The sequence below is a fragment of the Scleropages formosus genome, chromosome 13 (genome assembly GCF_900964775.1).
Source record: "Scleropages formosus chromosome 13, fSclFor1.1, whole genome shotgun sequence".
In the NCBI taxonomy this organism is placed as follows: domain Eukaryota; kingdom Metazoa; phylum Chordata; class Actinopteri; order Osteoglossiformes; family Osteoglossidae; genus Scleropages; species Scleropages formosus.
This window is the reverse complement of record NC_041818.1, coordinates 1,515,915-1,530,897: the sequence shown is the minus strand read 5'-3', so window position 1 is coordinate 1,530,897 and position 14,983 is coordinate 1,515,915. Positions and strand designations below refer to the sequence as shown.

The 14,983-nt window shown below is 39.3% G+C and overlaps 1 protein-coding gene across 1 annotated transcript in view; it reads left to right on the top strand.

Annotated features, from left to right (window-relative positions):
- unc5a (unc-5 netrin receptor A) overlaps nucleotides 1-14,983 on the top strand; it is a 217,989-nt gene that overhangs the window by 157,436 nt on the left and 45,570 nt on the right. Inside the window, exons 7-8 of the mRNA XM_018746522.2 lie at nucleotides 3,193-3,357; nucleotides 11,827-12,015. Coding sequence (XP_018602038.2) covers nucleotides 3,193-3,357; nucleotides 11,827-12,015 — 354 coding nt within the window. The remainder of the gene's footprint in view (nucleotides 1-3,192; nucleotides 3,358-11,826; nucleotides 12,016-14,983) is intronic.

Genomic DNA, 14,983 nt, shown 5'->3' with positions numbered 1-14,983 from the left:
CCGGTCCTGGATAAGCGGAGGAAGATGGATGGATGGATTTAGGAGTTTACACACACATGCACACATACAAGTGGTGTCATTTGACGTAAATGCGGTCTATTGATAAAGCAGTATGCTTTATAATTGCTTTCAAAACTATTTTTAATGGACTGCCCAACTTTGAATGTCAACAACAACAATAAAAAGCTGTTTCAAACACTGCAAAAAGGATAAAAAAGTACAGTCATGTCTCATTTTATGAAAGATATCTTGCATTTCTATGAGCATCCTAGTAAGACCTTGATTTAAGCAGCAGTCCACTAGCCAGGAGTGGTTTTCCTGTGGTATTTTATGCATGAAAAGTTCAAATGAACAATTTGCTAAAATATACTGAGAGGTATTTGTTCAGAAAAAAATACGTAACATTAGAGAAGGTGATTTTTGTCTTTGGTTCAGAATGTGGTTCAGTCACTAATATATGACATGTTTTTAGAAAAGTACAGTCATTTGTTGCATTTATAGTGATTCTAACTCCCACTACTACATATGAGGAACTAGAGAGATTTTTGTCATGTTTGTTTCATCAGATTCTGTTTGAAAAGATTGTTGGAGATTTGATTAAAAATTAGCTTTTAGGCAGGGATCTTACATGGTGATGCCGGGAGTAATCACTCAGCTCCTTCACTCACTAGAAAACAAGACACAGTGCTCTGAAGCTTTTGATTGTGAGAGCTGCGGAATTAAACGGTCCTCCGTGCCAGCCAGGGAAAAAACCACTGGGCACCCTTTCGTGTTGCCCTTGTTAGATGTCAAAAATGAATTATCTCTGCGTTATTACATTAGAGTGTGCTCTGTGAGACAGGTTTGCCCCATTAGACCTGTAGTGCCCTGTAAGAATCAGGAATGATTTCTTTAAATTGAGTTTTTTTTACCTGGCAAGCAAGTAGATGAATTCACTCACAATTACAATTACACAGCATTCATTTTGTGGGCACACCTTTCTTGCATGTATTGCTTTTGGGGAGTTTCTTCATTCAATTTATGTAAAGAAAAAGTTGGAAGTACAAAAACTGGAAAAGAGCTGAAAAATGTCTCAATAATGAGTTATTTATTCATTTATCCATCCAATTTCAATAACCAGATTGTCCTGAGCAGGGTCATGGTGATCCAAAGTGTATCCTGGAAACAGTGGGAATACCCTGAATGGGACACTAATCCATCACAGGGTAGCCACACAGACACAGTCACTCACCCATTTACAGAGTAAGGGTCTTTGAAGTTTCAAAGGAAACTGGATTACTCAGAGGAAACCCACATAGACATGGGGAGAACATTCAAACTCCACCCAAACTAAGCAGGGATCAAACCCACTTTCTCTTACACCATTGCAGCACTATGCCTGCCATTCGTTTGTTTTTTCCTTCCATTTTTTCAAGGGAAAGTGCTCATATGTCATTAATTTCTGATTATGATAATTCAAAAGTATATGTTTACCTCATTTTATCCCTGTTTCAGGAGAAAAGATTTTTTTGACAAGGATGACAATGGTTATGCTCTGCATTACAATGTGTTCATTAGAAACAGATTTGTGATGCATTTGGCTTCACCTCCAGGGTAATCGTCTAGCAGCCTTCCTACCCAAGTGCGGGTCAGAATTAATGCCCGACAAGACCAGTTACCTGATTAGTTTGGCTCCTTCAGTCAGGTGTAGCCACTGGATTTGAGACCAGGACCATGTCAACATCTGACACATCAGAACTTCATTCCGTCTTTCTCCATATGTGTCTCTATATACACTACCTGATTATATAATTTAAAAAAAATCTCATTGTGGGTATAACTCCATGGCATGATTAGACTGTAATATTAGTCTTAAACATGCTACTTTTGAAATGACAGTATATTTACCAAAGATGCTTATTACAGGAATAATACGCAGACATTCTGTTTGGGCTCTGTGTTCTGTGCAGTAAATTAGGATGGCGGCTAAGGTAACAAGAAGTAAACGCTGCCTAGGCTCTGACTGGCAGCAGTCTTCCGCAGTTCGACAGCATCGCGACTTTGCTTCTGCTCTATTTTCAGTTCAGGAGAAACCAGTTGCCCCCAAGAGAGCTCATTACAGCCTGTGTTCATATTAGCCCACCAGTAACCTCCGAGAACCTGGAGTCAACGTCACTGTGAATATCACTCCCTATCTGACCTCCAGTGGAGCTTCCAAATGACTTTCACTCCAAAAATGAGTCCTGTCGACTCGCAGGAATGATGTAGCCCTTTGAGCCTTGTGGCTCCAGCTTGCCCCCAGCATATCTTAATGTGCTTTCTGGTCTGTTCTGCCCTGCATTTCAGCTGCCCTCATTTATTCATTGTCCCTTTCTTCTTAATAAAACCTTAAATTATTCTTTTCATTTCACCTGTGCCCACCCTATGCACGCTTTTCAGATGTGCACCCTGAAGTCATAAGTGTTGCCGGCTCTTTGGCTAGGGGTCACGAGTGAGGCAATTGACATAAATCCACACACTAATGACCTGCTTCTGAGCTAATAGTGTGGGAAAAACACCATTATGGAAGGCAGGAGTAACACCTTCAACAAATTTCACATAACTGTCCTCGGTGAATAGCACACACGCCCAGAGCCAGACGAGCAGCAATTTGACAGTATTTATGTTCCATGACCACTACTGTGCAACATGGAGAATGGCATCAGCCAAGGCTTACAGTATGAGACAGCGTGCTTGTGTGCTCAACAGCAGCATGCACCTGGAATGCCCGCATGTAGAAAATGTACAAAATTATCTATAAAATCCTAGCTGACATGTAACATGCACACTGCTACACTGCTTGCTTCCTGTTGTGGCTGTCACTAAAATGGCCATCCAACACTCTTTGGAAAATAGTTACTGCACTGCTAGAATAGGATACTGCTTTTGCAGATTGTTCAGATGGAAAACTCAATATTACATCTATGGGATCATTTGAACTGATGACTGGGACATTTTTTTGTACCTTCTCAGATAGGGCTCTATGACCACTCTTGTTGAATATGTGACCCTTTGCCTTTGAATTGTATTATGTACTTGTATGTATTGGCAGCTTCCTAGTTTTTTGCTGATTTCTCTCTGTCAGTACTCACTTCTGTTTTGTTGCAAATGAATGAATGAAATGGTGATGATGTGACGAGATGCGGTGGTGACACGGGCCCTGTTTGTGACCAGTAGACGGAGGCTGGAGCGAGTGGAGCAAGTGGTCAGCATGTGGCGCCGACTGCACAGCGTGGAGGAGTCGTGAGTGCACACAGCCTGTGCCCGGTACCGGTGGGAAGGACTGCCAAGGCCTGGACCTCCAGTCTCAGAACTGCACCAGCGAGCTGTGTCCACAGAGTAAGTTCAGTTGTCTATCAGTCTCCCGTCCCAGTGTATGCAAACTATAGGTTTGGGCAAGATTGTTCCACCTCAAGTCTAGAATTGAACATCATGTTTGCTCGCCATACGTCTTTCATCTTGAGCTATTGTTAGTGCCAGTATTGCTTTTACATCATCACTACTCAGCTTCTTTAGAGCAATTCAGAGTGCAGAATTACATTTTATGGCAGGAGAATAAATAAGCAGAGGAGACCACTGTGCTGTCTTTTATAGCACCCGAGCTCACAATTTAAATAACTTTAATGTATTTTGTTTCTATTTGTCCTTTTTTCATTTATTGATCACATAGAGCAACACAGTGATAAAAGAAAAAGAAATTTTGTCGAACTGAGAAAATAAACTTTGTGGTTTGTTAGCTATGAGTTCATAAATCAGCCAACTGTCAGCTGAGGAAAGGAAAACAAAGAACTCCTGACACCTTGGGCATGCACTGGTCCTCTGTTGGAAATCACTATAACTCAGAAGTACATTTTATTTAGGCGACGTACAAATGGCATCAGTTAAGACATTTACATTTATTAGCAGATTCTTTTCTCCAAAGCAACATACATCTCAGGGAAAAATATTATGAGTGCATTAGGAATACAGAGGACATTCAGAAAGGTGAGGTGAGATGGAGATACCGAGTGGATCACTGGTCTGCCTGAAAAGCTTGTTTACAGTGGTGCGTCTTCAGTCTGCATCTGAAAACTGAGACCAGTGGGGCACGTTTAACATAGTTTGGAACAGTTTAGGGCCATCTAGTCAAACATTCTGCCACCTACGGTTTTCAGAGGAATTTTGGAAACTGAGTGTTGGTGTTTTATAAGTGAAGAGCATAATTCAGTGTATGTGTTACAATAAGCTTGGTAAGGTAGGACCATGTGAATGCCCTCAGCACCTCAATGGTTATAATAAGTATTTAGGTATCACATCTGTGACAGACACACAGGTAACCAATGCAGACAGTGAAGAATGGGACAAATGTGTAATATTTAGGATCATTGATCTCAGCGACCATGATTTAGACGAGCTGAAAATGGTGAATGATGCTTGGTGGGCTGCTAGACAACACACACACACACACACACACTTTCAGAACTGCTTGTCCCAGACGGGGTCGCAGGGAACCGGAGCCTACCCGGCAACACAGGGCGCAAGGCCAGAGGGGGAGGGGACACACCCAGGACGGGACGCCAGTCCGCCGCAAGGCACCCCAAGCGGGACTCGAACCCCAGACCCACTGGAGAGCAGGGCCCGGTCCAACCCACTGCGCCACCGCGCCCCCCCGTTGCTAGACAACAATGCACTGAAATAATAAACCCTGCTGGAGATGAAGGTGTGAATGAACTTTCTGGTGTCAGATCTGGAGAGGAAGCACTTTATTTTAGAAATAATTAGAAATTTATTTTAGAAGTATTCCTTATGTGTAAAAAGCAAGTCTTTGAAGCTGAGGTATGAAGTTTGAATGATAAAACTGAGTCAAAAATAACAGCATGATTCCAACCAGAGCTGTAGCTGTAGCTTCTCCATTGTGAAACTGTGATATTAGGAATTTTGTGTCCCAGAAGCAAGATCTCTATTATAAAAACATGACAGATCATAGGCTGACTGCATGGCAAAGCATACAGCAGATTTATCACTCTTGAAGGACCTGTTGTCATATATGCTGGTTATCAAACAGATGTTCTTCTTCTGGAGCACTGGTCTTCTGTCTGGCAGAAATTGAAAACAGTGAACTCACACTGATTCACATGCAACCATTTGTTACATTATAGGCACATTTGGTATTCAGCAATCCAAACACAACAATTGGCATATGTATTGTTTCTTAAGATAAACACTTTCTCTATGAAACAAACCATTTTCCTTGCCATTCCTGGGGAAAAAATTCCTTTTTCCCATAGAAATGGGGGGGGGGGATCCTTTAACTGTCTAGAACCTCTAGATATCAAAATAAAAAACATAATAAGAAATATATATCTACTGTACTGTCAATAATTAATTACCTATAAATATAGCATCCATGGTATCTTTTTACATATACAGGATCATCACAAAATATGCCATGATGTGCAAAATGAATAAATGACATGCGAATGCTATTGATAATTCAAGGTGGAATTCTACTAATTGGAGTTCTTTATATAACTAACTGAAAATAAAATTTTTTTGTCATGGTTAATCTTTTACCATGTAAAAGGGAGTTTAAAATTCATGCTGTAAAATTTGTTGAAAATCACATTAATTCAGATTGTTTTTTGTTTTCTGGTAAATGACAAGTAATACAAACATAATTTCCTCTGACTAGTTTTATCAGATTAATAGAATAACAGTAGATAATTGAAAATGATCATCTTTGCTTTGTTTTTAAGTGTTGGTAGTATTTGCTCAGTAAAACAACAAGGATGCCGAGGCGAAGATGTGAGACTTCAGCGTGCAAGCTGAAATCTATACACTGTATTTATTGATCAGTCTCACACTTCTGTTTCTACAAATATGACAAATGACAAATTGTGGTTTTACTTCATGAACTTGCTCGTTTATTGATTGTAGTTAATCAGTGCACATTTAGCACTGCTTGTGGCAAAAATCCCCAAATTGTTTTTGTGAACATTAGGAATATGCTCCTCTGACAACTGGCAAAAAGTGCATTATAAAAAAAATTGGACTTACTTTTTAGAAATGTTGAAATTTCTGAGGTATAGAATAATCAAGATTTGTTTAGAGCAAAAATAATTAGCTTATCTTACCAGTGCAATCAGCATTTTGCTTAAAACTGCAGAGCATATTTTTATAACCACATTCTTGTTCATTTTTTCTGCTTTCGTAAATGCAGCCTTAGAACAAACTTTGCCTTGGGGTATGTAATCAATAGTCTGTAATATACTGTACATATCAGTTCCTCAAATAGCCTCCCAAAAAAGCCTCCATCCTTCAGTTGGGGTCTTCCTGCTGTTCAGTAAGTATAATCCAGCTCCCCTAGTTCCTTCTAGACACAAGGCATTAAGGGAATATGTAATCTCTTCCATATTATGTATTCTCCAAGGTATGCCTGCCCTGGTCTATGTGGTTGTGTCTTTTACTGGTTTCTCATAATGGCTTTTATTGCTGGCTGCTAAGAGAATTTACAGAAAATATCTGTCCCTTCTGGTTCTAATTTTAACGCTACAATAAATGATCATAAATGTCCTTTCCCAGTAGGTGTAAGCCTTTAAGATCCCATTGAAAGTACCAGTTTTATTTAACATTTTTATTATTATAATAGCATATTAAAATACAGTGAATGTGCCCACCCCATGTAAAATACAATCAGGAAATTATTCTGGTCCATTTTGATTTGTACTTTTGCTACATTAAATATACAGGTATTGTAACTCTATAGAATTTTCTTCAGACCCTCATATCAGACCAGTGTTCATTTTTTTAATCCATTTCTGATGTGCAATCATACACCATCTATTGAATCAGATACAAATATAGATTAGTCTGATTCATTAGTGGAGGACCCAGTATACCTTCTGTCATTTGAAACCAAATTCATGTTGGTCTGATAGTAGTACATTTTACTTCAGAAAAAGATATTTTAATATATCTAATTATTCCTGAAATTGAATCATAACTGGTTAAATTAGTGATGAACCTGATTTGGATTAATGAATCACTGAGTTATTTAACTGCTTTACTTTACTAGTTACTGTACTATTACTACTATTACTACTACTTTACTAGTTTACTTTAACAGATATGTTGCGGATATGTTTTGACTTTATATGTATCTTAAATGTATATTTGAAAGAAACCCAAAAAATGTCTACAAGGTGTTATAAGTCAGTATACATCAATTTGTCTTTGTGTCTTTTCCCCATTCATATTCCCCTTTTGAGGCACATGACATATTGTGTAAGGAAGGGTGACATGATATTTTCAAAAAGTTGAGCACACAGTTCAAACATGATTATTTTTGCCTGCTAATCAGAGAATCAAATATGTAATTATGCAGTGATTCTTTTGCATGTCTCTGACTTGTCAGCCTGGAGCCCAGTGTGATTGACCACAGAGACAATTCTGTGTTTTACTCATTACACTGAAAAGTGCATGTCAAGTTCAATAACTACTAGCCTTCTGATCGCTTGAAAAAGAGGAGGTCAGGGAGCTTGTGCACAGCCAACTTGTTCAGGTCCAGGTCTTCAATCTCGGACAGGATCTTTGAGTCGTGAAAGCATGAAAGCGTACAGTAAGATATTATGATCTCTGAGAAGTAATGAGAAGTGTGGCTTATAGCCAAAATGCAAATTGCAGCCAGGTGTTAAAGGCCAAGAAAAAGAATGAAATAAGCATGCATTTATGTTTTGCCCTAAGAAACATTAATTTGTAAGATTGAGCCAGGGGAAATTAGGGCAGCATCAAATGATTATTGCTTTCATTTGTATAATGAACTTGAAATGTGTAGAAGCAGAGTTGCATTATCTCAGCATATTAGGAATGATTTGGAGCTGTCAAGTGTAAAGCTGCTCTTTAGCTCTTTTACATGTTACACAATCCCCCCGTGTGGCCACTGTAATAAGGTACTTTCAAACACACCCGTTCCTCGTATTACAGACCTAATTCGTTCATGGAAATCCTTCTGTTAGGAGAAAACTCATCAATCACAAATACCATAAATGGCAATGACAGATACAATCATTTATTACAGGGGAAATAGTAACTCATTTCAGGCAGGACCCGAGTACACCCAAAAATCACCCAATAACCTAAATACAATAGCAAATGTAATTCTGATCTCAGAGTACAGAATCACCAAAATTCCCAACAGCTGTTATTAAACAGTAGAAATACTGGAATAAAATATAGTATTGTACATACACACTCATATCTATGTGTGGTCTGCATGTATTGATATATGTGGCGAAGAGCAAAGAATATGAGATATAGTAACATAAAAAAATGTTAATATTTGTTCCTTTATTATCCTAAACATAATGAACAATCAGGTTAACTGGTGAGCTAGGTAAGAGAAAACAGAGGTAAGAAGATGATGAGCCTACCAAACAAGTGAGATTGATTTTTAACAGTAAACAACACACAGCATAAACCAGACACCCTGTGGGAAACATACAAGGTAATACAGCCTTTGTTCCCATATTGCTTAGCACCAGAAACATGTAAATTCTGAGCCACTAGGGGTAAATTCAAAATTCAGCACTGAAAGTTTGCTAAAATTTTCCTCATACACTAATGGAAATGTTTTATCTGAAAACTACTGATCATAAATCAGAATTAAAGTTCAATGAGTTTGAACAAATGACAATTCATAATTCAAATGTTTGCAAATTAAGCAGTGGGTATATTCGGAGGATCTACAACTTTATAAGCCCAAATAAGACAAAAGCATTGTCATTAGTGGTCATGGTCACACTCTCAACATGCTTCCTTCAACACTAACAGGGTGAGCATAAAAGTTAACTTACATTGAGATATAGCTGTAAGACAAAGTTAGTGAAACCCTTAGAATTACCTGGATTTCTACATTAATTACTCATAAAATGTGTTCTCTCTTTCAATTACTCTAAACCACAATAATAATGTAAGCAATTTATCTTTCTGTCAGTGGATGAACACCACAGCTTTTACAAATGCTTTTGAAGCCATTTCTATCCTTATGCATCTGTACATTCTTTCAAGGTTTCTGAAATTTGTTTTGATTTGGGCATGGTTCACATGAAGAGATGTTTCTTGAGAGGAGCAGACTGTTTTGTGGCTTTTTTTATAGGGCATAACAGCTCCAACCCATACCTCCAATCCTGTCTCACTGATTGGAATACCTGACTAATTAGCTTCAGACAAATGTTTACCATAGACTTTCATTTCCCAGTCTGTATTGCGAATGTTTCAGTGATGTATTCAGTATTGACAAGCAGAAGTGCAATCGTCTGTGTGTTATCACTTCACACAGTGGTGGTTAGTGGTGGTCTGTTAGTGTTCTTTAGTCGAAAATCAGACCTGATTTTACGAGTAATTAATGCAAAAAATCAAGGCAAATACAAAAGGTTCACAAACTTTTTCTTTAAACTCTAAGTCTGCTGCCCAGCCACCAGAAGACACAGTTGGGTGTTGGTTTGCCACTGGCTCCTTTCAGGTGGATTTAACACCGGTCAGTGTTTTCCGAAGCACAAACATTGGCCTCCAGTGTCAAGAATGTCACACTTGTTTCCATCCTTAGCACGCGCACACACACACACAAAACACACACACACAGACTCTGGCAGTGGGGGAACAGCAGACGGGGCGGGTGTTGACTTGTGACATGCGACGTTTCCCCCCTGCAGCCGCTGTAGCAGTTTGAAGTGTCAGGCCTCTGCCGGAGAAAGCCGTCATCATCATTTCCACTTCACACACAGCGGGACGGCCGGCGCGGCTGCCCCCCCCACCCAAACGCCCCGGGCAGCATGGGGCTCCAACACACACTCCATCTCCCGCTCCAACAGGGTGCCTAGATAAATATAGTCAATTATAACCACCACAGAGTTCAAAGACACAAACAAGGGTGTGTCAAACTAAGTTTCTCCTCTGGGTGTAGAAGTTATATTCCAAAATTGCATTATGCTTAAATTCTGGTTTTCCTGAAGTTTATCTCTGAGCCGCATACAGATTTCAAAGAGCTTAAATAAATTTATGAAGCTGTGTACTTTGGGGATCTTTGCGCAACCTTGAGGAAGGCAAGCATCCTGTTCATTACAATGTCGCAACAGTTTCATTTTATCTGACGGCAGCAAGTGGCTTACGGGTCAGAGCTCAAAGAACCAAAGGATCCAGGTTTGAATCCCACCTCCTGCTGTAATACCCTTAGCATGCTTCTTATCCTGAACTGATATAGTAAAAATTACCCAGCTGCATAATTGGTATAAACTATCTAATTTTTTGTAGAAGAAGAACCTCCGATCAATGAATAAATGTAATTTTATGTGTGATGTGGCCGCACATCAGCTGGTAGTGCAGGACAACTGGTAGCATAGTGGCTGGAGCTGGTGTCTTTGGACTTGAAAGCCATAGGTTTGATTCCCACATCCAGCTGTAGTACCTGTGAGCAAAGTACTTTCCCTGAATTGCACTAGTAAAATGCTGTATAAATAGGTAAATAATTATAGGTGGATTAACACTGCAATTTACTTTGGAGGAAAGCATCAGCTAATCATAAATGGAAAGGGATGTAACTGTGTAGAGTGAAACCATCCTGTTTCTGCAACAACAAAAATAAATTGAAGAATCTCCTTGTAGGGAAGCAGGTAACTTTCGACACCCACTGAAAATCAAATGGCTCTTGTTGGGTGATGCTGGATTGTCACTCTTGGAAACTGATGGCGGCATGACTGCTGTAGCTACTGGCGGGACCATTGCAGCAGGACCCTTGCTGCTCCCAGTAACACACAATGTCTAGGTTGGTCAATGGGCAGCAGGGGCACACCCAGGACTATGGAAGGAGGAATAACTGGAGGACCCTGGATGAATGGTGTTATCCACTTTAGTGGGACACCATCATGTAGGCTTTCGTTAATTTGTTCCTCCCACGTCGGTTGACATATTGGGCAATGAGCATTCTCCAATGAGCTCTGTTGGCAGCAATGATCTCAACATCTGCCCATTCGATGTTCATGATTTTGAGATCTTCTTGAAAGGTGGAACACCACGTTTTCGGTGGTCAACTCTCTCATCATGTAGGCTAGAGGAGTAGAATTGTGGGCTCTTGGCACCCGCAGGTGACTCAAGCCTCTCTTTGAACCACAGCGGATATCTGTAGGGCCCTTCCCACAATGCATCAATGAAGTGCAGAGGTGTTTCTCTGCCCGTTCTTATATGGCGATGTGGCATATTTGCTGTGAGTGTTTGTTGCGTTCTAAGATTTTGAATTTTGAATTGAACATTGAATTATTTGTGATTGTTTCCTACTGTGATTTTTAAAATTCTTATACTGTATAATTATCTGTCTGTGAATCATCACTTTCGATCTTGTCATTTGAAATACAGTATAATAAACAATATTGTGTTTTGGGCTTCTTTTTAGATTGTTGTGATTTTTATGCAATTAAACAGTTTCTCCACAGGTCCAGACCTATAAGGCAATTTTTCTTCAGAATTTGCTTAATCAAGTAGAGGTGATGAGATGAGGCAGAGCTGAATTTAACCTAGTAAATTACAAATTTATTTGTTATATAGGCTAATATGATGTATAGACTTGTGGTTAAAGCCGCTACCTTCACAAAAAAGAGCTCAGGTTTGAATCCCACCTGCTTCTACAGTATCCTTTATCAGGGCACTTATACTGCAAAGATTGTCCAGCTCTGTAAATTAGAACATCATTGTAACTTGCCTTGGAAAAGAGGCGTCTAATAAGTAAGTACATGTAATTCTGATGAAGCAATATAATTGTGTTTTCTTTTACCTTGCCAGCTGCTTCAGGCCCAGAGGATGTGGCCCTGTATGTAGGCATTGTGGCCGTGGCCCTTTGCCTCTTGCTCCTGCTTATCGTGGTCGTCCTGGTATACCGCCGTAAGAAGGAGGGCCTGGATGCTGATGTGGCTGACTCCTCCATTCTCACAACTGGCTTCCAGCCCGTGGGCATCAAGCCCACCAAGCCAGGTGTGTGGGCACCACGCAGACCACCACGCTGCAGTAGGCTATGGTTTTCTATTACACTAATTTGGTGCTCCTTCCATGGCAATGGAAACATTTTCCATTCATTGTTCTCATATCTGTGGTTTCTCATATCGCATATGCTTGTGCAGTTTTCCACTGTGATCAGTAAATTGTCTGTCTGTCTGTCTGTCAGTCAAAGCTAACAATATAACATTACTGTAATTATTACATAATATTGCTTGAAACTTTGTTGGTGATTTAACCAAGCTGTAATGCAATGTAATGTAATTTAAACACAAACTGTCCAACTACAAGTTTATTTATATCACGTATCACATGTTATTTCTTTTGGTATTGACTGGAAAGTAAGTTACTGCATTTAGATGTTAGTGGCAGGTTTATTCACATGGACAAAAGTAGTGAGTCTGGAACACCTTTCAGCTGAAACAGAGGATAAAATTCTGTTTCAGAATGAAGGGTTCTACCAGAAAGGCTAAATGTCAAACTGTGGGACATTTCTCAGTTTCCATTCCAATGAGCTGAAAATAATGCATAAGATACATAATAAGTTTAATAAAGTATATTAGAAGTATAAGTGAATATAGTTCTGCCTTGAGATATGAAAGAAACCTTTCCATGAAGCTAGACAATGCTTGCTAGTATTATTTTTAAAAAAATCAGTGGAACCAGTGTACCCCTTACATTCTATTTTGCATACAGATATTGCTATGACAGCTTGACACTGGCAGTATTTCAGACAACACGATGTGTTTTAAGGTTTGTCAGAGGAAGGCAATGCTCCATGTAGTTCTCGACCGGAAATGCTAATGACAGATTCTGAGACTCAGCAGACTTACGAGATGCCTAGAGTGTTCAAACTGTACATCAGGTCCAGCTGGAACACAGCCAGGCTGCGGACAAAAGCAATCTGCTAGAACTGTAATGGTCGTAAAAATCTGCTTCGTACTCTGAATGAGTGGTTGTTACGGCCACAGTGGCTGATTTTTAAATTATGGTGTATTTGAATGCACATGGAGGTTAGGACATCATGTAGGTAGTTGCCCAGTCTTTTCACATTGACAAAGCTACCACTTCCTACACCCAATATCCTTCTAATATCCTAGATGTGGTTTTTAGCATTGCCAGCAATGTGCATGATCAAAATCCAAGGATTTCATGACCAAAGGATTTAGCAGGCTGAAGGACTCACTGTATATGTGTCTTCTGCATCATGCTAAAGTAAGAAGAACTCATGTCTGCCCATCCAAAAGTTTAGTTACTTAATGCTTAATGGAATTTACTGCTCATCTCTAGAGGTGCTAGTTTCACATGGTACAGTTGTGAGTGAAAGACTTGTAACTTTGGAGTTGTTTGGATTCTAAAATGTGATCTGATCTTTATCTTAATAATAAGTAAAGACCAATTACACAGCAGAAATTAATATATACATTGTCAGTATCTTAAGTGAAAATGTTTTTAATATTCAAGGTTAAGCATAGAGAAAGTATGTGATCACTTAATAACAAGTGGAAACTCCTTTAGCAGCAGTAACCTCTAACAGAGTTTCTGTTGTACTTGTTACTGTATAGCTGCTGATTAGAACTGTGCAGTGGTAAGAAAGTACGTCAGTCCATTCCTGTTTACAGAATTTTTCAGTCCATTTATATTTCTGGGGCGTCTTACAAGAACATCTGAGTTCAGATCATGCCACATCATTTTAGTAGGACTGAGGTCAGAACTCTCATTTGGCCATTTCTAAATGCAGAATTTCCCCTGTTTAAGCCACCTCATTGTTAATTTACTCCTGTGTTTGAGGTTGCTATCATGCTGCATACTGCACCAATCTTCTTTTGATCTCCTCTAGAATTACTGATAATGTGCTGATATAAGTTGAAATTTATTATCCCCTCAGTTTCTACGAGCCATCCAAGCCTTAAGATCCCCCCAAAAAAAAACCCACATGATGATGCTCCTTCCACCATGCTTTAGGTTTGCTGTGAGGTTTTCGTATTGGTGTGCAGTGTCTTCTTTCTCCATATCATAACACTCTAAACTTTTGCCAGAAAGTAAAACTCTTGTCTTATCTTTTCAAGTAACTATGTTCTTCCAACCCTCAAGTTGCTTTTGTAAACCTTAGTTTTGCTTTTTTTCAAGAATAGTGATTTCCTGTGTGGTAACCGCCCAAGAGCAGCAGTCTTCTTCAGTGTTTGTTACAGTAGCCTTATGGTTGCAAACCTTATTAAGTGCAAGTGTAAGTGATGCTTGCAGATCCTTAGTTGTCACCCAGTGGTTTTTGTCATCTCCCTGAACACTGCATTGTATAACACATAGTGATCTTTGAGGCATGCTCACTCTTAGTTCAGTGGCAGTGCAGAATTTCTCCCATGTGCATCAGCCATACTGTGAACTGGTAGAGGCCTGTTTCTTTAGAAGTGCTTTCTCAGCCCTGTGCAGCTTTTTGAGATTCAACAACTCTTCTTTTAAAGTCTCTTGTCAGCTCTTTTCATTGTGCCAGGTTGTGCTTCAACAGCTATCTTTTATTGAAGTGCAGGAAACCCAAATTCTGACATTCTTTTACAGGACTGGGCTCTTCTGGAACTGGAAAAACAGATTCCAATCATCTTCATTCCAACTACTCTCTCTCCTAGAGGTTTACTTATATTTCCAATTGTTGACTTTGGATATTTCAATGGTGTTAATGTGATTGGGAAACCTGAATGCTGCTTAAGCAACCGTTGTTGTGTTCAACTCCTTTTCGGCTGCTCAGTGAAGCAAAGTAAGGAAATATGCTTCAAACAATCCCAGACTGGCAAAAAAAATTGACAATTCATTAAATACCCTATTTAAAATATTCATCAAACAAATATCTTCAGTGTTTGTCAGCTTCTGGCAAATCCATTATCTGTGCAGTTAATACAAGCTTAACAGTTGAGATGTCCATTAATTTATGTATCGGTAAGGTTCTGTCAAA